This window comes from Ranitomeya variabilis, chromosome 3 (assembly GCF_051348905.1).
Source record: "Ranitomeya variabilis isolate aRanVar5 chromosome 3, aRanVar5.hap1, whole genome shotgun sequence".
NCBI classification, from domain to species: domain Eukaryota; kingdom Metazoa; phylum Chordata; class Amphibia; order Anura; family Dendrobatidae; genus Ranitomeya; species Ranitomeya variabilis.
Genome location: NC_135234.1, coordinates 617,059,755 through 617,082,601, shown reverse-complemented (window position 1 = coordinate 617,082,601; position 22,847 = coordinate 617,059,755). Strand labels below are relative to the sequence as shown.

Below are 22,847 nucleotides of genomic sequence, written 5' to 3'. Positions count from 1 at the left end.
CCATAGGTTGTACCTTCTATTGGTGCTTCTCTGTTTTGCACTAAACAGGTCTGCAGTACGACAGGCAACCTGTGTATAGTTGTACAGTGTTACGTGCATGTTTTTCTAAACTTGCATAACCACTTGTTAAAGGGTCGGCCAAAGGCCTGTTTTCCTGAAGTGGCTTTTTTTTTTTCTTTACTACAGATCAAAGACAGACATCCCCAGCACCACATCGGGGAAGGAATGATGATGAACGAGAAGAAAGAAGAGATGACCGTAGAGTAGATCGGTCAGATGATAGAAGAGATGACCGGGCTAGGGAGCGAGAACGGGAAAGGGAGCGAGAGAGAGAACGGGAAAGAGAGCGAGAAAAGGAACGCGAGTCAGAAAGGGAGCGGGCTCGTGAGAGAGAGAGAGAAAAAGAAAGGGAGCGAGAGCGTGAAAGAGAGAGGGAAAGGGAACGAGAGCGAGAAGAACGGGAGAGAGAAAGAGAGCGTGAAAGGGAACGAGAGCGAGATCGCGAACGGAACCATGAAAGAGAGAGAGACCGTGAACGAGGCAGGGACAGAGAGAGAGAACGTCCTAGAGATTGGGAAGACAAAGATAAAGGTCGAGAAGATCGCAGAGACAAAAGGGAGGATGTGCGGGATGAAAGAAATCAAAAAGAACTACATGATGATAGAAAACCAAAGTGAGTATGATACTGCACAGCCGAGAAGCAAATCTATCTACTTATATTGTTATTAGTCTAAGGCAGGGGTGGGGAATCTTTTTTTTGCCAAGGGCCATTTGGATATTTATGCCATCTTTCGGGGCCGTACAAACTCCACCCACAAAGTACATCCTGACTCTGGCACTGGTTTCCAGATGTAATCTTTCATTGCATGCCCTTCAGTGTTCAGTAGTGAACACTGCATGTGTGTGCTAACATAGCAAGGAAAGATTAATGAGCTGGTTGTAATCAAAATACAGCTCCCTGCCCAAGAATGTGGTCCCTGAGAATCTACTCGGGGGCCTGAAGAAAGGTCATCGAGGGCTGTAAATGGACCTGGGGCCTAAGGTTCCCCACCCCTGGTCTAAGGGGATTGGAGATATCGCTTTCAAATATTTTAGAACTTGTGTTCCGAGTTAACTTGAAGAGTGTGTACTATATGGCAGCCCATTGATTTCAAGAGGTACAATGCAATGTTTTGTTTCCTGTGTTGGAACTTGAACACTTAGAGAACCTGGCGGCTTATACATGCTTCCCAATCCATAGGCAGCATGTATCAGGCACTGTCTGTATTATCTCAGCCAGGTATGCTTGAGTCTGAAACGCTCCAGTGTTTCAGGGAAAAACGTACATTAAAGGATGCAGAGAAGCCTCCGGGTATCCTCCTGTCTGGGTCGGTACCTGGATTGACAGTTCTCTGCCTATAAGCGCATGAAGCCAGAGGCCTGTCAGTCCCGGACTAGAGGCCCACCTGTCCAACTAGACTACCGGGCAGCTCGGTCCCCAACGTCTTTTGTCAGGTTCTTTTTAAGGGTGTGCATTCACATCATATGCAGGTGCCGCCGTGGTTTTAAAATTACCTTCTGAACATATATTTCTCCTACGTATCATTGGGGGACACAGGACGAATGGGTGTTATGCTGCTGCCACCAGGAGGACACTAAGTTAAACACACACAAAAGATTAACTCCTCCCCTGCAGTATACACCCACAGGCTGGACAATCCAGAGCCAGTTCTTACTTAGTGTCTCAGGAGGCACTTGGGTCCTCAGGACCCCACCAATTTTTGTTTTTAACGGAAGGGAGCGACAGGCAAATTTTCAGCTCTGATCTCTCCCGCACCAACAACGGGCAAGTACATGGAGCGTTCCTCCTGTATCCTTTCCCGCGACGATGGATGCCAGCCCTGGCTCACTTTCCAGTGTGGCGACGGTTCCTTAGCGTTCCGATCTCCCTCCCTCTCTGTCAGGCGACCACGGGGACTAATCATCCACCTAAGTTTCCTGGAGCCAGGGCACAGCCGGACAGAATGCCATGGCGTCCGTGCAGCCGCCCACTGCATCACCACTGAACATAGCGGATGTTGCACGGCGGCAGAAGCTCTCCACCCTCTCCCTACTAAGGTGAAGGTGGATGGAGCATCGGCCCCATCGCACAAGGTAAGTGCGGGGGCCGACCAGCTGACAGGGGACCGCCCGTTCAGGGATCCCTTATCCTCTTTCTAATGCGGCGCTGCAGCCGCGGGGCAGCTTTATAATGGAGGCATGGCGGGCATGGCACAGTTTACCGGCCCTGGGCCGGACTCCAACACGGACAATCAGACTCCCTCCCTCATACAGCAGGATGGCGGTGGCAATGGCAGCGTTCCGACGCGCATAGCAGGGAATCCACCGCCCGCCCACGACACGCCCCCCCCCCCCTCTCTCTCTCTCTCTCTGGGCGCTTCTCGTTCCCGAGAAGCGCCCTTCTCACATCTCGGCGGCCATCTTGGACCAGGAAGTGCGCTGGCAGCTCTGCAGCACCACAGCGCACAGGACTTCAGGATCTCCCTGCCAAGCACCGCAGAACTTGGTGAGACGCACTCAGTAGGATTGTCTCTTCCCCTGCCAGTACGCTCACTTTATGGCAAAGATGTCACAGTCTAAGCAAAAACGGACTGGAAAGACCCACTCTGTTATTTTTGCTGTGTGCACCTCCTGCAAGGTATCTCTGCCCCGAGGTCACACTACCCCGCTGTGCTCCGCCTGCGAAATGTCTGCGGCACAGGATACTCCGGCCTCTGACCCGGAATGTAGTGAGCCTAGTACCCCCGCATGGGCGTCCTCCCTTGCTCGATCTGTGGCATCCTTGGAAAGGACGATACAGTCCCTCCGTGACCCGTCCCTTACCCAGGGCGCTTCCACGGATGATGTAACGCGGCCTAAGAACCCCTCTCGGCCTAGAGGTCGTACCGTTTCCAGAAGCCCTCTCTCATCTAGAAAGAAGTCCAGGGTAATATCTCCGGTCCGTGATCAGCTCTCCGGCTCAGAGAGCGAAGTCTCTCGTCACTCATCCCCAGCTCATAGCAGGGAATCCTTTCTGGACGACGCATCCAGCGTGTCCTGTTCCCCAGAGTATCGTCACGACCAAGAGACCCTAGATTCTCTCATAGACTCGGTAAGTCAGACGCTACAGTTAGAGGAGGAAACCCCGTCCAAGGCGGTTCATCCCGTGTCATTCGGGCGAACCACAAAGGCTCATAGATTTTTTCCTACGCATCCTCAATTCAAGGACATTGTCGATCTCCACAGAGTCCGTCCGGATAAACGCTTCTCAGGTCAGAAGGCTATGCAATTGAAGTATCCGTTTGCTCAGGACCTTGCTAAGGAGTGGTCTCAGTCACCCTCCGTGGACCCGCCAGTGTCGCGGCTAGCCACCAAGGCGGTTCTATCCTCCTCCGAGGGCGCGTCCATCAAGCATCCCACTGATAGACAAATTGACCAGATGGCTCGCTCGGCTTTTGAAGCTTCCTCGGCTTCTCTCTTCCCTTCTTTTGCCGCCACATGGGTTGCAAAAGCCATGACCCATTGGGCCGAGTCTTTAGCCTCTACAGCACTACACGCCGACTTACCCCCCGAGGTTTCACACCTGGCCACTCAAATTGCCAGAGCGGGGGACTTTGTAGTTTCCGCATCCTTAGACGCGGCCAACTGTGCCTCACAGGCAGCGGCCAATGCTGTCACGATCCGCAGATCCCTTTGGCTCAGGGACTGGAAAGCGGACTCAGGATCCAAAAAATCTCTCACGTCCCTTCCATACCAGGGCGAACGCCTTTTTGGGGACAAACTAGATAAAATAATCGCAGACTCCACAGGGGGAAAGAGCAAATTCCTTCCCCAGCAACGGACCTTTCGCCCCTTTCGCAACCAACAGGGCCGAGGCCGATATTTCCGTTTCGGCTCCAATTGGTCCAATCCTCCCTCCGCGCCACCCGGCGCCGGGAGAGGTCAGCGCAAGGACAGAACCTCCCAGCCATCTTACAAACCTTCTCCCTCTTGGAGAGGCAGACCCAGACAACAGGGGTCCAGGGGGCCCAGACCTAACAGGTCTCCACCTCAATGACTCTTGGCAGACGCCAAAGGACACCGACAGAGTTGGCGGCCGCCTACTCTTCTTTCGGGACGCGTGGCTCTCGGTAGTTCCCGACCGATGGGTCCGCGAACTGGTATCCTTCGGTTACAAGATAGAGTTTGTCTCTCTTCCTCCATCTCGTTTCTTCCAGTCCCCTCCTCCCAGAGCAAGGGTCCGTCAGTATTTTCAGGCCATAAGATCGCTATGGGAAGACGGGGTCATCATCCCGGTACCTCAGAACGAGAGGTACCAAGGTTTCTATTCCAATCTTTTCATTGTACCAAAGAAGGACGGCTCAGTACGTCCAATATTGGACCTCAAGCTCCTCAACAAGTACGTCCGTGTACGTCAATTCCGTATGGAGTCCCTCCGCTCGGTAATTGCCTCTCTGGAAGAGGGCGAGTTCCTTGCATCTCTAGATGTTCAAGACGCTTACTTGCACATTCCCATCCTACCGTCTCATCAGCGCTTCCTCCGCTTCGCGGTCCAGGGGCACCATTTTCAGTTTGTCGCCTTACCTTTCGGGCTGGCCACTGCTCCTCGGGTGTTCACCAAGGTCATGGCAGCTGCCGTGGCCATTCTACATGCTCGAGGCATAGTGGTGTTGCCCTACTTGGACGACATCCTCATAAAAGGCCCCTCTTTCCGGTCCTGTTCAGAAGCGGTAGACGTCACTATAAATACCTTTTTGCGCCTGGGCTGGAAAATCAATTTCAAAAAATCTTCCCCAGTCCCGGCCCAAACCATATCCTACCTGGGAATGATCTTAGACTCCTCTCAGGGTCTAGTACTTTTGCCTCCGGAAAAGGTATCCACTCTTCAGAAAGAAGTCCGGAAGCTTACTCAACCTCGCTCTCACTCCCTACGCTTCTCCATGAGGGTACTCGGCAGGATGGTGGCGGCAATGGAGGCAGTGCCCTTTGCGGTTTTTCACCTCCGTCCCTTACAACACGCCATTCTGGCAGTATGGGACAGGAATCCCGCCTCGCTCGACCGCCGTCTCCTTCTCTCTCGCCCAATCAGACAGTCCCTCAGGTGGTGGACCAAGAGGTCCTCCCTGACTCGGGGGAAGTCTTTCCTTCCGGTGCACTGGCTGGTTGTCACAACGGACGCCAGTCTCTTCGGCTGGGGTGCAGTGTTCCAGCGCCACTCGACTCAGGGTCACTGGTCTCCGCAGGAGTCCCAGCTGCCCATCAATATCCTAGAGATTCGGGCAATCAGACTGGCTCTCCATCATTTTCAGCCGTTCCTCTCCGGCCGTGCGGTCAGAGTCCAGTCCGACAACGCCACTGCGGTAGCCTACATCAACCGCCAAGGGGGCACTCGCAGCAAGGCGGCCATGGTCGAGGTGACGCTAATTCTCCGCTGGGCCGAGACACATCATTTCATACTCTCAGCAGTTTTTATCCCAGGCGTGGAAAACTGGGAAGCGGACTTTCTCAGTCGCCACAGCCTCGATCCCGGAGAGTGGTCTCTCCATCCCGCAATCTTTCACCAGATATGCTCTCGATGGGGGACCCCGGACGTGGACCTAATGGCATCTCGCCTCAATTGCCAGGTTCCCGTCTTCATGGCCAGGTCTCACGACCCCTCAGCCTTCGGAGCCGACGCTCTCGTCCTCTCATGGCAGGGTTTCAGACTCCCATACATCTTTCCCCCAATTCCTCTTCTGACAAAGGTGATCAGGAAGATCAAGGCAGAACGGATCCCAGTACTTCTCATCGCTCCGGACTGGCCGCGCAGGACATGGTATGCCGAGATGGTTCAACTGGTCTCAGACGTACCTTGGAGGCTGCCGAGTCGCGCAGACCTCCTGTCTCAAGGGCCCATTTACCACCCGAACTCAGAGGCCCTGTGTTTAACGGTGTGGCCGTTGAGTCCTGGGTACTGAGGCAGAAGGGGTTGCCCCAGACGGTGATATCTACCATGCTCCGCGCACGCAAGCCTTCTTCTATGCGCATCTACCACCGCGCCTGGAAGGCATACTTCGCCTGGTGCAGGAAGCGGGGACGTTTCCCCCTCCGTTTTTCTATCCCTCACATTTTGGAATTCCTCCAATCAGGCGTAGACTTGGGTCTTGCTCTCAGCTCTCTTAAGGGCCAAATTTCTGCTCTCTCGGTTCTTTTTCAGAGAAAGATTGCAAACAGATTGCAGGTCAGGACCTTCATCCAGGGTGTTTCTCATATGGCTCCGCCTTACAAGATGCCCTTGGAACCATGGGACCTGAACCTAGTTCTCTGTGCTCTTCAAGAGCCCCCCTTTGAGCCCTTGCATGAAGTGTCTTTGCTGTTCTTGTCTTGGAAGATTGCCTTCCTCGTGGCTGTCACGTCTATTAGACGTGTCTCTGAGCTGGCAGCTCTGTCGTGCCGACCTCCTTTCCTCGTGTTCCACCAGGACAAGGTGGTTCTGCGGACATGTCCGACTTTTCTTCCGAAGGTCGTTTCCTCCTTCCATCTTAATGAGGAGATTGTCCTTCCCTCACTGTGCCCTGCTCCTTCCCACCGCACGGAAAGGGCGCTCCACACTCTGGACTTAGTGAGGGGTCTCAGACGTTACGTCTCCAGGACTGCGTCTCTCCGTAGGTCAGACGCCTTGTTCGTTCTTCCGAAGGGGCCACGGAAGGGACTACCCGCTTCCAAGGCCTCCATTGCCAAGTGGATTCGTTCCGCCATCCAAGAGTCCTACCGTGTCAAGGGTCACGCCGCACCTCCGGGGATCAAGGCTCATTCTACCCGGTCAGTCGGCGCGTCCTGGGCCATCCGGCACCAGGCATCGGCAGCACAGGTCTGCAAGGCTGCTACATGGTCCAGTCTGCATACGTTCACGAAGCACTACCATGTGCACTTTCAGGCTTCGGCAGACGCTTCCGTCGGTAGGCGAATCCTACAAGCGGCTGTGTCTCATCTGTAGTTTGTAGGCTCGCTCAGCATTTATAACTTCTGGTGACCCACCCAGGGACTGCTTTGGGACGTCCCATTCGTCCTGTGTCCCCCAATGATACGTAGGAGAAAAGGAGATTTTTGTGTACTCACCGTAAAATCTTTTTCTCCGAGTCATCATTGGGGGACACAGCACCCTCCCTGTTAGCCTAGTTGGCTCAATTGTTCTTTTCAGTCTGTGTTTTGACTATGACATGTTTTCTGTTTGTTAACTGGCTTACTCCTACTGCTTTGTTACCGAACTGGCTCTGGATTGTCCAGCCTGTGGGTGTATACTGCAGGGGAGGAGTTAATCTTTTGTGTGTGTTTAACTTAGTGTCCTCCTGGTGGCAGCAGCATAACACCCATTCGTCCTGTGTCCCCCAATGATGACTCGGAGAAAAAGATTTTACGGTGAGTACACAAAAATCTCCTTTTGTTTTTAGAGGTGGATCCACTTTTTCACCTGCAAAAGTGCATGGATGCCAGTTTGAAAACCACAGTGATGCAGACACATGTAACATCTGCCAAGACACATGCGCCATCAGCAGATATCATACAGTTTTCACGATCATTACACTAGGAAATTGTGCAGTGTTTGTAATGTAACTGGCCTCTGGATAATCCCACACCTTATTATAGCTTGTCTAGATGTACACATCTCCCACATATAAGGTTGTCATCACTAGCTAGTCAGCTGATGACCAATTACCCTTAAAATGATATAGTTGTAAGACAACAATATTAAGAGCGGCGTTTCAGTGAACAGTCGCAGTAAGTAAGGGGTCTTTGGCGTTTTTTTTTCTCGCACCTTGTAGAAATATCTTCAGTGACTACAGACTGGATATTTGTGACTATTGACTGTTATTATGGGATACTGTAGTTGGTGGTGATTTTTAGATTTGCTTGCAGTATTTTGCTATTCAACTTTGGGTCTCTTTGTGTTTTTTTTTTTGTTTTTTTTTTAACCTATTTCACCTACAGGAAACGACATAGAAACGAGAACAGTCCCAGCCCACGTCAGTCCCCGAAGCGTCGCAGAGACCATTCCCCAGAGAGCGATGCCTATAACAGCGGCGACGAGAAGAGTAAGACATTATAGTCCCTGGCAGAATATATTACCGTATATACTCGAGTATAAGCCGAGATTTTCAGCCCATTTTTGGGGGCTGAAAGTCCCCCTCTCGGCTTATACTCGAGTCATACTCAGGGTTCGGCAGGGGAAGGGGAGCAGGGGCTGTCTAATTATACTCACCTGCTCCTGGCGTGGTCCCTGCACGTCTTTTTCCCCGCGCGGCAGCTTCTTCCCGTACTGAGCGGTCACATGGTACCGCTCATTACAGTAGTGAATATGCGGCTCCACCTCCCATAAGGGTGGAGCCGCATATTCATTACTGTAATGAGCGGTAACGGTGACCGCTCAGTACAGGAAGACGCAGCAGTGCCGGGGAAGCGGGGACTGCACAGCGCCAGGAGCAGGTGAGTATAGCGGGGAGGGGAGTGCTGCGCGATATTCACCTGCTCCCGGTTCCAGCCGCCGCTCTGTCTTCAGCGTCTTCTGCAGTGACGCTCAGGTCAGAGGGCACGGGGACGTGGTTAGTGCGCGCCCTCTGCCTGAACGTCAGTGCATAAGACGCTGAAGATGGAGCGGCGGCCGGAACGAGGAGCAGATGAATATTGAAAGTGCCGGGGGCCTGAGTGATGGAGAGGTGAGTATGTGATTTTTTTTTTTTTTTTATCGCAAACAACAGCAAATGGGGCAAGTGTCTGTATGGAGCATCTTCTGGGGCCATAACGTTTGTGCAGCACTATATGGGGCAAGTGTCTGTATGGGGCCATAATCAACGTTTGTGCAGCACTATATGGGGCAAATATCTTTATGGAGCATCTTATGGGGCCATAATCAACATTTGTGCAGCATTATATTGGGCAAATGTGTCTATGGAGCATCTTATGGGGCCATTATTAACCTTTATGCAGGATTATATGGGGCATATTTTAATATGGAGCATCTTATGGGGCCCATCATAAACTTTATGGATCATTATATGGGGCTCCTGATTCAATATGGATATTCAAAAACACTTAACCTACTGATGTCTCAATTAATTTTACTTTTATTGGTATCTATTTTTACTTTTGACATTTACCGGTAGTTGCTGCATTTCCCACCCTAGGCTTATACTTGAGTCATTAAGTTTTCCCAGTTTTTTGTGGCAAAATTAAGGGGGTCGGCTTATACTCGAGTATATACTGTAATAATGTTTTCTATTACTACATTGATGGTACCATAATTAATGAGTAGATGGAAGCAATAGCTGGTAGCTATAATATGTGGAGAGGTCATTTATCAATTGTGCCTCCAGGCTTATGGTACAAAGCTTATTTCTACGGGGATTTTTCTTGATGCCATAAAGTTAGCACGCAACAGATGCAGATGAGTATAATTTTCAAGTATTTTACTTTCTGGTTTTACGTGTGTATGAAGCAAGGGAGGGAGTAGGAAAACTGCAGGTGAAATCTGGCAGTAAGATCACATACTATTACTGTCTTCTGTGACCTCAGGAGGGGAGGTTATATTATGACATCTAGATTAGGAATTGTATTCATTTTTAGAAATAAATGTGAATTGAATACCATAGCAGGGTTTATAGCACATTATATTTTTTTTCTGTACTATTTATTTTCAGATGAGAAGCACAGGCTTTTAAGTCAAGTCGTCAGACCACAAGACACGCGTTCCGTTAGTCCTGCTGTTACAGAAGAAAGGCCGACCCGTTGGAAGGAAGAAGAACGTAAACCTGAGAGGAAAGATGGTTCCAGGCGTTACGAGGAGGTAGAGGCTAAGGAGCGGCCATCGACTACTGAAAAACAGAGGGAGCACTTAGAGACTGAAAGCTCAAAGGTAAAAGAGACCGATAGTGCCGTACAACATAAAATAGATGAAAGAGAGGTTACAGACAAACTACATGAAGAAAAAGTCAAAAAGAAAACGCTGAAGAAAACTGGAAAGAAAAAGAAAGAGGAGGAATCTGTAGTTGAAAAATGTCCAGCAGAACCGCCACCAGAAGAAGCTAAAGTATTTTCTCCCAAGAAAGTCCAAAAAAAGAAAAACTTGGAGAAAAAGAGAAAGAAGGGTGAATCTGACATATCTGATGAAGACAGTGTGCAGCAAAGCAAGAAGAAAAAGGGTCCGAGGACGCCCCCAGTAATAGCGGCATCAGTCACAGCCTCAGTGGTTGTTAAAGAGGAAATTCCAGTGGTAATACCAGAGAAGATGGCTGTTGAAACCCTCCAATCAAAAGACTCAACGTTCAGTGACTGGTCAGATGAAGAAGTTCCTGAAAAGACAGAACCTTTACTAACCGAGAGAATTATAGAGGAACCCATTAAAAAGCCCATCAAGGTGAAACCTGAAAAAGAGGATCAGCGACCTTCATGTGTGGATGAACCCCCAGCTCGCAAGCCCGCTGAGCAGAAACGCAGCAGTAGTATATCCAGTAACCAGAGCCGTACATCAAGCCGTCTACGTTCACCGTCCATTGATTCTGTTCATCGTGGCGGCGATGACCAGGCGGTTAGGAGAAGACTATTGCATGGCAGCTCTAAAGATCGAGAACGAAATAGAAGTATTGAGCCTTCTGGAGAACGCAAATCCAGAATTGACCAGTTGAAAAGAGGAGAACCCAGCCGAAGCACTTCTTCAGGTATTGTTGTTTGTCTTTTTAATTATGTTTCTTCTCATTGTTTAGATGCTTTAGTCTTTTTCATAAATGGGTACCGTGGACAGGTAATGGCCACTTATACAGGTGGAAGTCTGAAAGCTTTAGGTTGCTGCGTCCCTGAGTAGGTCATAAGTGGATGCGTCAATCAAGACTGCCTGTATAGCCTGTCATAATCTAGAGAGTGGAGAAGGTAAGTAAAGAAAAGAGACTTCTGTGAGTTGAGCCTGCCTGTGTGTCCGCTGCAGTGCTGGAATGAAGAGGGGGCAAGGTAAGTACCGGTATATATCCAAACACCTTTTATTTTTTCACCCCCAGGACTGTGCTCATCATATTAAATACAGAATAAACACCTATTATGTCTCAAAGAACTTTAGTGGTGTTTGTCTTTAATGATTGTTATCACCACACTGTTAAAGGGGTTGTCCGCTACTCTGACAGCCCATTCGCAACTGCAACATTCCCCTATATAAAATAAAAGCCGCCTATACTCGCCGGTGTCGTTGCAGTGATGACTGCATTGGGACTTGCGTGACAGTATCGCATTCGAGCCCTGCATTCAATCAGTGTCCGTTTCTGGAAGAAGTGAGAGCTGCTCTGTCTTCCTGCGAATGACTGTTACATCTGAAGGACGTGAGAGTGAAGCGGCCACTGATTGCACTCGGATGGTGCTGGCGTCGTAGGTGAGAATAGGCTGTTTTTATTTGATATGGAGGATTGGAGCAATTGGGAAGGGGTTGTCGGAGTAGTGAACAGCCCCTTTAATGCATTGAGCAGTTATTGTAAGCCACTAACTGTTGAAATTATGTGGTGAATGGTAGCTAATTGTCAAAATCTAACCAAAATGTTTCCCATAATGTCCTGTTCTCGCGTTACTGAAAACCCATTTTATTTTATTCTCTGCCGATGATGAAACCATATTGCTTTTTAGATTATACCAGTTAAATATTGCAAATGTCCATTCTTCATCTGTAAAGCTCTAATTTGTGCATTCCACATACAGGACACCCAGTCGGCATGCAGCCACACATCTCAACACTGCATACAGGTGTGTAGTTATTGAGTAGGCCACTAGGGAGCGCTTTGCACATTTTTACAGTGATTTCTTTTGTTCAAGCTTTGTGCAGAAATGACTAGAAGGAAGAAATAATTTAGAATTCTGTCTTACTGTAATTTATTTGGCTATCTGTGTCTTTTGGTAATTTTGGAATGTCGCCTCCCACAGAAACGCATAAAAAGGCAATTTCCAATATACTCTCTGTTTAAAATGAATAAAATGTCTCTCTTGTAGTCGCTCCAAATGCAATTCTAGCAACTATCCTCTTCATTCCTCTCTTGTGTTGCATATTTGTCAGCTACATGTTCCTTGATGTAAGAATTTGGACTATTTTTTTTGGATAAACTTTGTGTGGTTCTAAACAACAAATGTGTTTTGTAGAGTTTCCTGCAGTTTTAATTGGACACCGCAGCTTGTGGTCATTAGCCCTGAAATATAGAGCGGAGAGCTGGATGAATGTGTGTATTAAGATTTAATTTCCAAATTCTCCTTCTCTGCAGATCGTAGGGACTCCAGAAGTCACAGTTCACGAAGAAGTTCACCCGAGTCTGATCGGCAAGTTCAGTCCAGGTCTGGGTCATTTGACAGCCGAGAGAGAGCACCTGAAAAAGAGAGATATGAACATGACCGGGAAAGAGATCGAGAAAAGGAAAGAGATCGTGATAGACGGGATATGCGGCAAAGAGATTGGGACCGAGAAACTGACAAAGACTGGCCAAGGAATAGAGATCGGGAGCGACTACGAGAGAGAGACCGGAGGAGAGACTTTGAAAGAGACAGAGAGAAATTAATTCCTGACAATGGAGAAAAAGAGAGAGTTCGCCTTCTTGATATCCCCTCGCTTTTAGAGCAAAAACGTGACACAAAAGAGAGAGATGGTGAGAAAACTCATGAGGCCACAAGTCGGAACACCTCTACTCTGGAGAGACCAGAAAAGGATGCAGAAAACCTTCAAGACCTTGTCAGTAGTCGCAAAGTAGAAAAAACTGAGAGTTTTGACGGTAGGTTCAAGAACAAAGCTGGTATCTGTCTTCTGCCCTTACTTGTCTCTACTTGTTTAGCTTCTTATCGTTTTTTCTTGCACAATTGCAGAGTAGAGTTTAAACGGGGTTGTCCACTCTTAAGCTACAAGTCTGCAGTTACTTTATGTGGCTGCAGACCTGTGAATCCTTATATTGCATGCTGGTGACTTGAGCTGTGGGTACGTGACCGCTAGTTTCTTTGATCTCTTTTAAGATCCGTTTAATTTCCTCTTCTAGGCCCTGAAGAGGAGTTCTCCAAGCTTGATGATGAGCAGTCTGTCGACTCTGTGGCTGGAGAAGAATATGAGCCCATCAGTGATGGAGAACTGGAAGAGATTCTAGCTGATGATGCTGAAAAGAAGGAAGACCAGCATGATGAGGAAAAGTCATCTGGTAAGGATCACATGGTTTACTCCATCACAGCAAGCACTCCGTCTATTAATCTACGTTAAGTGGAGGATACAGATTCTGAAGTGTTCTAGTGTTACAGGACAAAAGTCACTGGTATATTGTGGACTGTTACTTTGTCATTGTAGGGATAGATTCATAAATAGGTTCAGCAATACTTCCATGTCTTCTGCCTGGGCAGTGGACAACATTCTTGTGCTCATCTAAAGACGGACAAGCACTCAAGATGAGTATGTTTGAGCTCTGTCTCTTTATACTGAATACCTCCACCCGGTATTCAGGGATCCAGATGAAGGCCATGAAAGCTCTACCTGATGGTGTATGATTGCAGGACAGCTTGATTGGCATTGTTTGGCGATTGTCTGTGAGTAATGCTGATGATTGCCAGTGCACATGGTCGTAACTCTGGATTTTATGGCAAGACATTTTTTTTGGCGATCGTTGCATTAGGCTATGTTGTTGTTCTCTTGATTTTATGTTCACAAAGGCCCTCTAAAATGATGGGTGTCACACTGTATACCATCATAACAAAGCTATCCATAACCTGTGTCCTCCATAACCTGTGTCCTCCATATATCGCTGAACTAATCTCCCAATATCTTCCCTCACTTAATCTCCGGTCCTCCCAAGACCTCCTTCTCTCCTCCACACTTATCCGCTCCTCACCCAACCGCCTCCAAGACTTCTCCAGAATATCACCCATCCTCTGGAATTCTTTGCCCCAACACATCTGACTATCAATCACATTCGAATCCTTCAGACGGAACCTGAAAACCCATCTCTTCAGGAAAGCCTACAGCCTGCACTGACCCCGCTGCCTCCTCACCGCTACCGCCTCACCAACCCCGGAGCTCCTGCAACCCTCAACCTATTGTCTCCATCCCCCCCATCCTGTAGAACGTAAGCCCGCAAGGGCAGGGTCGTCGCCCCTCTGTATTAGTCTGTAATTGTTAGTTTGCTTACTGTAAGTGATATCTGTAACTTGTATGTAACCCTCCTCATGTACAGCACCATGGAATCAATGGTGCTATATAAATAAATAATAATAATAATCATAGACATGAAATCCACACTGATAAATTGTAATCCTGTTATTGTATGCTTTATAACACTGCTCTTATTTGTTTTGTGCAGACCCTCTTGATGTTATTGATGTGGACTGGTCCAGTTTGATGCACAAGCAGGCGAATGAACCACGAGAATCTGGCGCTGCGTTGTTAAAATTCACACCTGCTGCTGTTTTACTCCGTGTTGGCATTTCTAAACGATTAGCAGGACCTGATCTATTCAGCAAGGTTAAAGAGACTTGCAAGCAAACAATAAAAAAACCTCATGGTAGGTCTTTTTATTCCCTTTACCCCGCACACAATTATTTTTTCTAAAACTATTTAGTTTTGGTGTATTTTCCTATTTAGTTTCTACCATGTTAAACCATAGCAGTGTTCGATGCACTAGGGATTTGTAGACGATACATCGATATCATTTGTGAGTGATACAAGGTGCTTTGTGCATGGGACACCGCAAAGAACACATTTACATCCATCCACAGAGGCCAAGGAACATGATTGCAGTCATTTTTCTATGTGATGCCCCCTTTTTTCCATCCTTGTGACATCTCATTGTGTTTTGGTAACAGCGAATTCTAGTATTCTAACAGGCCTAACTTTCCTGGTCACAAATATTATATCACTTGGCGACCTGGACGAGAACGGGGGGAGGGCTCCACCCAGAAAGCCAAATTAAAGGGAACCTGTCACCTGAATTTGGTGGGCCCTTTTTTTTCGGTCCGATGGGCGGTGTTTTCGGGTTTTTTATTCATCCCTTCCTTTCCCGCTGGTCACAATATCGTCTTGAAGTTGATTCGCTTTGCTTCGTAGAACACGCCTGCGCAAGGCAATCTTGCCTTGCGCACGCAAAGTATGCACCATGTCCCGGAAGTATTTTGCTGTGTTCCGGGACATAGTGCGCCGGCGCATGCGCACTAATGCTTTTCGGCTTTGCCCGCAGTTGGGCAAAGCATACTGTGCGTGCGCAAGGCAAGATTGCCTTGCGCAGGCGTGTTCTACGAAGGAAAGCGAATCAACTTCAAGACGATATTGCGGCCAGCGGGAAAGGAAGGGGTGAATAAAACACCCGAAAACACCGCTCATCGGACCGAAAAAAGGGCCCGCCAAATTCAGGTTACAGGTTCCCTTTAAGTAATTGAAGTGAGAGCCAGGGCATAGAATGCTGATATGTAGAAAGAAGGTATTAATGCCCACAACATTAGAGGTTGTGTTACACTTTTAAAGGAGAGTTAAAGGTGTTGTTTAGCCTTTGGCAACAAGTTTGCACAAGTTTGTGCGTTGAGGATTCTTTGGTGCCGGGAGCGGTGGGCACATGACAGCAAGAATGTGATTTGGATACCTGTCCTATGCCGACTAGATGGACGCAGCCTCAATCAATGCAGGTGTATCGCACATTTGTGGTCCCTTGACCGGCCGGCGCTGGAGAATCCTCTCAGTGCGAGTAATGTGAGGATTCACAAGTCTGCAGTTACAAAGCCGACTTGTAGCCTAAGGCCAGACAACCCCTTTAATATTAGGTATTGGGACTTGAAAATGTTATTGAAATCCAACAAAATATTGCATTGTGTCTTGTAACAATTTTAAAATGATGATTACTTAAAGGTAAGGTACCGCGTTTGTAGATCATTAATAAATCACTGTAATGTAGCATAACATGCTGCTATAACCAAGTTTTAAATGCATGTGAAACAGATTTCGTGTGTTATATGTGTTTAAAGAAGGAACTGGGGGCTGACATCTTGGTTTTGCAGCAGTAGCAGGGCACTAACAGTGTCATTTTACAGCACCCCATGGACATAGGGTCAGCGCCGGTCTATTATCTCCTATCTTTAACATTGGAGAGGTGTTAGCAGTGAGCTGGGCACGCCTCTGTGGGCTGCACAACTCACTGCTGTAGGTGTGACTAGCAGCCATTTTATTATAGCCCAGTGCTCTCTGCCCAGCTCCACTTACTCTCTATCACAGGAGCTCCATTCACTCCATTAAGCTGCATTCACAGCCTGCAGAGAGAGGTGACACCTGTCTCAGCCATACACTGTATCTCTCCCCTCCCTCCACAATGCCTGGCCATTCACTGCAGGCCTGGAGCTCCTTCTTATCTTACTGAGGGATGAGTCACAGACAGCTCTGCACAGACAATGCTGCTCCATACACACCACATAAACTAACTGTGCTTCTGATGCAGTAACTGCTGGTGATAGCAGATCACAGGGCAGTCACACACAAAATGGCTCTGCCCTGTGATACTGCTCTTCATTCTGCCCCAGGGATATTAGACCACCCAAAAGGGGAGGGAAATGCTGATGTCAGCAGTTACTGCCCGATTTTCCAGCTAACAGTAAAGCTGGTAAGTCTTACTATAGCTGCTTGAGGTCTAAAACGGAAAATGCTCCCCCTAGTGGTCAATATATATATTTGTAAGAAAATATATAATATTTTTCATATAGAAATGTTTGCAAACAGTGCAAACATTGCATTAAGACATTTTATTTACTATTTTAAGCTTAATTTCACAAAAAAAACAAACTACAAGAAAACTGGTGGCACCTTCCCTTTAATATTTTGAGCAGTATGCCTGTTTTATTTTCTTCTGGCAAGTAAATTAGCTTTGGTGATTTTCCATTACTATGCTCTGTTTCCGGTAGCTGCCTTTTCTACTATGTGAAATTGGAATTGCTGCTCTAAAGGCTACATTTACAGTATACCCTGCTGTGATTAAAACTGCCATATGCTGTTGGGTGGAGTGCTCAGAGGGCCTATGTATACAAATATCAAAAGACTGTCCGTCATTTCCAAACAGAACAGGGGTGAGTAGTTGCATGCTAAGAGTAGCCATCTCCATGCATAACTAAAAAAAAGTTCTACTCTGTGAAGCTATAGCATACAAACTTGAAATATATGAAATTGTAATTGCGTTACCTCTGTTTAAGATACTTGGCGCATAAATTGGCCATTTCATGTATGCCTAGCAGCCAATACAAGGCGATCTTCTTTGCTGGGAACCTAACCTAATGTGACTCCTTTCCTGGGCTGTTAATCTAAATTGATATTTGTATACAGGCTTCCTGATCGAGCACGCCATCTATCAGCAATAACTATTTTAATCACAGCAGATCCTACCTAACCATATAAAGGTATGCTATCAGTCCAGGAGAGGAGTCACATTAGGTTAGGTTCCCAGCTAAGAAGATAAGAAGATCACCTTGTGGTTGTTTCATGTTTTCATGCTATTGCGTTAGAGTGCAACTTTGTTAGTGTGCATGTATGTGTGTGTATCTATCTATCTACACTGCTCAAAAAAAATAAAGGGAACCCTAAAATCCCACATCCTAGATATCACTATAAAATATTCCAGTTGTAAATCTTTATTCATTACATAGTGGAATGTGTTAAGAACAATAAAACCTAAAAATTATCAACGTAAATCACAACTAATATCCCACAGAGGTCTGGAGTTGGAATTAAGCTCAAAATCAAAGTGGAAAATGAAGTTACAGGCTAAATCAACTTAAGTGGAAATGCCTTAAGACAAGGAAATGATACTCAGTAGTGTGTGTGGCCTCCACGTGCCTTTATGACCTCCCTACAACGCCTGGGCATGCTCCTGATGAAGCGGCGGATGGTCTCTTGAGGGATCTCCTCCCAGACCTGGACTAAAGCATCCGCCAACTCCTGGACAGTCTGTGGTGCAACGTGACGTTGGTGGATGGTGCGAGACATGATGTCCCAGATGTGTTCAATCAGATTCATGTCTGTGGAATGGGTGGGCCAGTCCATAGCTTCAATGCCTTCATCTTGCAGGAACTGCTGACACTTCAGCCACATGAGGTCTGGCATTGTCCTGCATTAGGAGGAACCTAGGGCCAACCACACCAGCATATGGTCTCACAAGGGGTCTGAGGATCTCATCTCGGTACCTAATGGCAGTCAGGCTACCTCTGGCGAGCACATGGACGGCTGTGTGGTCCTCCAAAGAAATGCCACCCCACACCATTACTGACCCACTGCCAATCCGGTCATGCTGAAGGATGTTGCAGGCAGCAGATTGCTCTCCACGGCGTCTCCAGACTCTGTCACATGTGCTCAGTGTGAACCTGCTTTCATCTGTAAAGAGCACAGGGTGCCAGTGGCGAATTTACCAATTGTGGTGTTCTGTGGCAATCGTCTTGCACAGTGTTGGGCTGTGAGCACAACCCCCATCTGTGGACGTCGGGCACTCCAACCATCCTCATGGAGTCGGTTTCTAACTGTTTGTGTAGATACATGCACATTTGTGGCCTGCTGAAGGTCATTTTGCAGGGCTCTGGCTGTGCTCCTCCTGTTCCTCCTTGCACCAACGCTGAGGTAGCGGTCCCACTGCTGGGTTGTTGCCCTCCTACGGCCCCCTCCACATCTCCTGGTGTACTGGCCTGTCTCCTGGTAGCGCCTCCAGCCTCTGAACACTACACTGACAGACATAGCAAACTATCTTGCCACAGCTCACATTGATATGCCATCCTGGATGAGCTGCACTACGTGAGCCACTTGTGTGGGTTGTAGAGTCCGTCTCATGTTACCACGAGTGTGAAAGCACAACCAACATTCAAAAGTGACCAAAACGTCAGCCAGAAAGCATTGGTACTGAGAAGTGGTCTGTGGTCCCACCTGCAGAACCACTCCTTTATTGAGCCTGTCTTGATAATTGCCAATAATTTCCATCTGTTGTCTAGTTATTAAGGTTGAAGGAAGACTTTAAGTCCATCTAGTTCAACCCATAGCCTAACCTAACATGCCCTAACATGTTGATCCAGAGGAAGGCAAAAAAAAACCATGTGGCAAAGAGTAAGCTCCACATTGGGGAAAAAAATTCCTTCCCGACTCCACATACGGCAATCAGACTAGTTCCCTGGATCAGTGCCCTATCAAGGAATCTAGTATATATAACCTGTAACATTATACTTTTCAAGAAAGGCGCCCAGTCCCCTCTTAAATTTTAGTAATGAATCACTCATTACAACATCATACGGCAAAGAGTTCCATAGTCTCACTGCTCTTACAGTAAAGAATCCGCGTCTGTTATTATGCTTAAACCTTCTTTCCTCCAGACGTAGAGGATGCCCCCTTGTCCCTGTCTCTGGTCTATGATTAAAAAGATCATCAGAAAGTCTTTGTACTGTCCCCTCATATATTTATACATTAAAATAAGATCACCCCTTAGCCTTCGTTTTTCCAAACTAAATAGCCCCAAGTGTAATAACCTATCTTGGTATTGCAGACCCCCCAGTCCTCTAATAACCTTGGTCACTCTTCTCTGCACCCGCTCTAGTTCAGCTATGTCTTTCTTATACACCGGAGACCAGAACTGTGCACAGTATTCTAAGTGTGGTCGAACTAGTGACTTGTATAGAGGTAAAATGATGTTCTCCTCATGAGCATCTATGCCTCTTTTAATGCATCCCATTATTTTATTTGCCTTTGTAGCAGCTGCCTGACACTGGCCACTAAATATGAGTTTGTCATCCACCCATACTCCCAGGTCTTTTTCATTGACGGTTTTGCCCAGAGTTTTAGAATTAAGCACATAGTTATACATCTTATTACTTGTACCCTTGTGCATGACCTTAAGGTACCTTCACACGAAACGACTTTACAACGAGAACGACAACGATCCGTGACGTTGCAGCGTCCTGGATAGCGATATCGTTGAGTTTGACACGCAGCAGCGATCTGGATCCTGCTGTGATATCGCTGGTCGTTGATTAAAGTTCAGAACTTTCTTTGGTCGTCAGATCGGCGTGTATCGTCGTGTTTGACAGCAAAAGCAACGATGCCAGCAATGTTAAACATGGAGCTAACGACCTGTGAGAACGATAAGTGCATCACCGTTACGTCACAGGATCGCTCCTGCGTCGTTCTGGAGCTGCTGTGTTTGACATCTCTACAGCGATGTAAACAGCGACGCTGCAGCGATCGGATCGTTGTCGTTCTCGTTGTAAAGTCGTTTCGTGTGAAGGTACCTTTACATTTATCCCCATTAAAGCTCATTTGTCAGCCCAAGCTTCTAGTTTACATAAATCATCCTGTAATATAAAATTGTCCTCCTCTATATTGATTGCCCTGCAGAGTTTAGTGTCATCTGCAAATATTGAAATTCTGCTCTATGCCCCCTGCAACGTCATTAATAATTATGATAAAAAGAAGAGGACCCAATACTGACCCCTGTGGTACCCCACTGCTAACCGCGACCCAGTCCGAGTGTGCTCCATTAATAACCACCCTTTGTTTCCTATCCCTGAGCCAGCTCTTAACCCACTTACACATATTTTCCCCTATCCCCATTATTCTCATTTTATGTATCAACCTTTTGTGTGTCACCGTATCAAAAGCTTTTGAAAAGTCCATATACACTACATATACACTACATCTACTGGGTTCCCTTGGTTCAGTCCGGAACTTACCTCTTCATAGAAATTGATCAGATTAGTCTGACATGAACGGTCCCTAGTAAACCCGTGCTGATACTGGGTCATGAGGTTATTCCTCTTCAGATACTCCAGTATAGCATCCCTTAGAATGCCCTCCAGGATTTTACCCACAGTAGAGGTTAAGCTTACTGGCTTATAATTTCCGAGTTCAGTTTTCGTCCCCTTTTTGAATATTGGCACCACATTTGCTATACACCAGTCCTGTGGTACAGACCCTGTTATTATGGACTCTTTAAAGATTAAAAATAATGGTCTATCAATGACTGTACTTAATTCCTGCAGTACTCAGGGGTGTATCCCATCTGGGATTTGTCAATTTTAGTGATTTTTAGACGCCGCCGTACTTCCTGCTGGGTTAAGCAGGTGACACTTAATGGGGAATTTTTGTTATCACTGATCATATTGGCTGCCATGGGATTTTCTTGTGTAAATATTGATGAAAAAAAGTCATTTAGCATATTGGCTTTTTCCTGATCCTCATCCACCATTTCACCCAGACTATTTTTAAGGGGGCCAACACTTTCATTTTTTAGTTTCTTACTATTTATGTAGTTAACCCCTTAAGCCCCGAGGGTGGTTTGCACGTTAATGACCGGGCCAATTTTTACAATTCTTACCACTGTCCCTTTATGAGGCTATAACTCTGGAACGCTTTGACGGATCTTGGCGATTCTGACATTGTTTTCTCGTGACATATTGTACTTCATGTTAGTGGTAAAATTTATTCGATATAACTTGCGTTTATTTGTGAAAAAAATAGAAATTTGGGGAAAATTTTGAAAATTTTGCAATTTTCCAACTTTGAATTTTTATGCCCTTAAATCACAGACATATGTCACGCAAAATACTTAATAAGTAACATTTCCCACATGTCTACTTTACATCAGCACAATTTTGGAACCAAAATTTTTTTTTGTGACGGAGTTATAAGGGTTAAAAGTTGACCAGCAATTTCTCATTTTTACAACACCATTTTTTTTTAGGGACCACATCTCATTTGAAGTCATTTTGAGGGGTCTATATGATAGAAAATACCCATGTGTGACACCATTCTAAAAACTGCACCTCTCAAGGTGCTCAAAACCACATTCAAGAAGTTTATTAACCCTTCAGGTGTTTCACAGGAATTTTTGGAATGTTTAAATAAAAATGAACATTTAACTTTTTTTCACACAAAATTTATTTCAGCTCCAATTTGTTTTATTTTACCAAGGGTAACAGGAGAAAATGGACCCCAAAATTTGTTGTACAATTTGTCCTGAGTACGCTGATACCCCATATGTGGGGGTAAACCACTGTTTGGGCGCATGGCAGAGCTCGGAAGGAAAGGAGCGCCATTTGACTTTTCAATGCAAAATTGACTGGAATTGAGATGGGACGCCATGTTGCGTTTGGAGAGCCCCTGATGTGCCTAAACATTGAAACCCCCTACAAGTGACACCATTTTGGAAAGTAGACCCCCTAAGGAACTTATCTAGATGTGTGGTGAGCACTTTGACCCACCAAGTGCTTCACAGAAGTTTATAATGCAGAGCCGTAAAAATAAAAAATCATATTTTTTCACAAAAATTATCTTTTCGCCCCCAATTTTTTATTTTCCCAAGGGTAAGAGAAGAAATTGGACCCCACAAAATGTTGTGCAATTTGTCCTGAGTACGCTGATACCCCATATGTGGGTGTAAACCATTGTTTGGGCGCATGGCAGAGCTTGGAAGGGAAGGAGCGCCATTTGACTTTTCAATGCAAAATTGACTGGAATTGAGATGGGACGCCATGTTGCGTTTGGAGAGCCCCTGATGTGCCTAAACATTGAAACCCCCCACAAGTGACACCATTTTGGAAAGTAGACCGCCTAAGGAACTTATCTAGATGTGTTTTGAGAGCTTTAAAGCCCCAAGTGTTTCACTACAGATTATAACGCAGAGCCGTGAAAATATATATATATATTTTTTTTTCACAAAAATGATTTTTTAGCCCCCAGCTTTGTATTTTTACAAGGGTAACAGAATAAATTGGACCCCAAAATTTGTTGTCCAATTTGTTCTGAGTACGCTGATACCCCATATGTGGGGGGGAACCACTGTTTGGGCGCATGACAGAGCTCG

The 22,847-nt window shown here is 46.6% G+C and overlaps 1 protein-coding gene across 3 annotated transcripts in view; it reads left to right on the top strand.

Moving 5' to 3' along the window:
• Positions 1-22,847, top strand: part of ZC3H13 (zinc finger CCCH-type containing 13) — a 95,018-nt gene that overhangs the window by 53,548 nt on the left and 18,623 nt on the right. For 2 of the 3 annotated variants that reach the window (XM_077297372.1, XM_077297374.1), the window contains 7 exons: positions 187-673; positions 7,987-8,090; positions 9,693-10,709; positions 11,728-11,772; positions 12,282-12,782; positions 13,041-13,196; positions 14,346-14,546. In XM_077297372.1, the coding sequence (XP_077153487.1) occupies positions 187-673; positions 7,987-8,090; positions 9,693-10,709; positions 11,728-11,772; positions 12,282-12,782; positions 13,041-13,196; positions 14,346-14,546 (2,511 nt within the window). The remainder of the gene's footprint in view (positions 1-186; positions 674-7,986; positions 8,091-9,692; positions 10,710-11,727; positions 11,773-12,281; positions 12,783-13,040; positions 13,197-14,345; positions 14,547-22,847) is intronic. The other variant, XM_077297373.1, reaches the window with a different exon arrangement.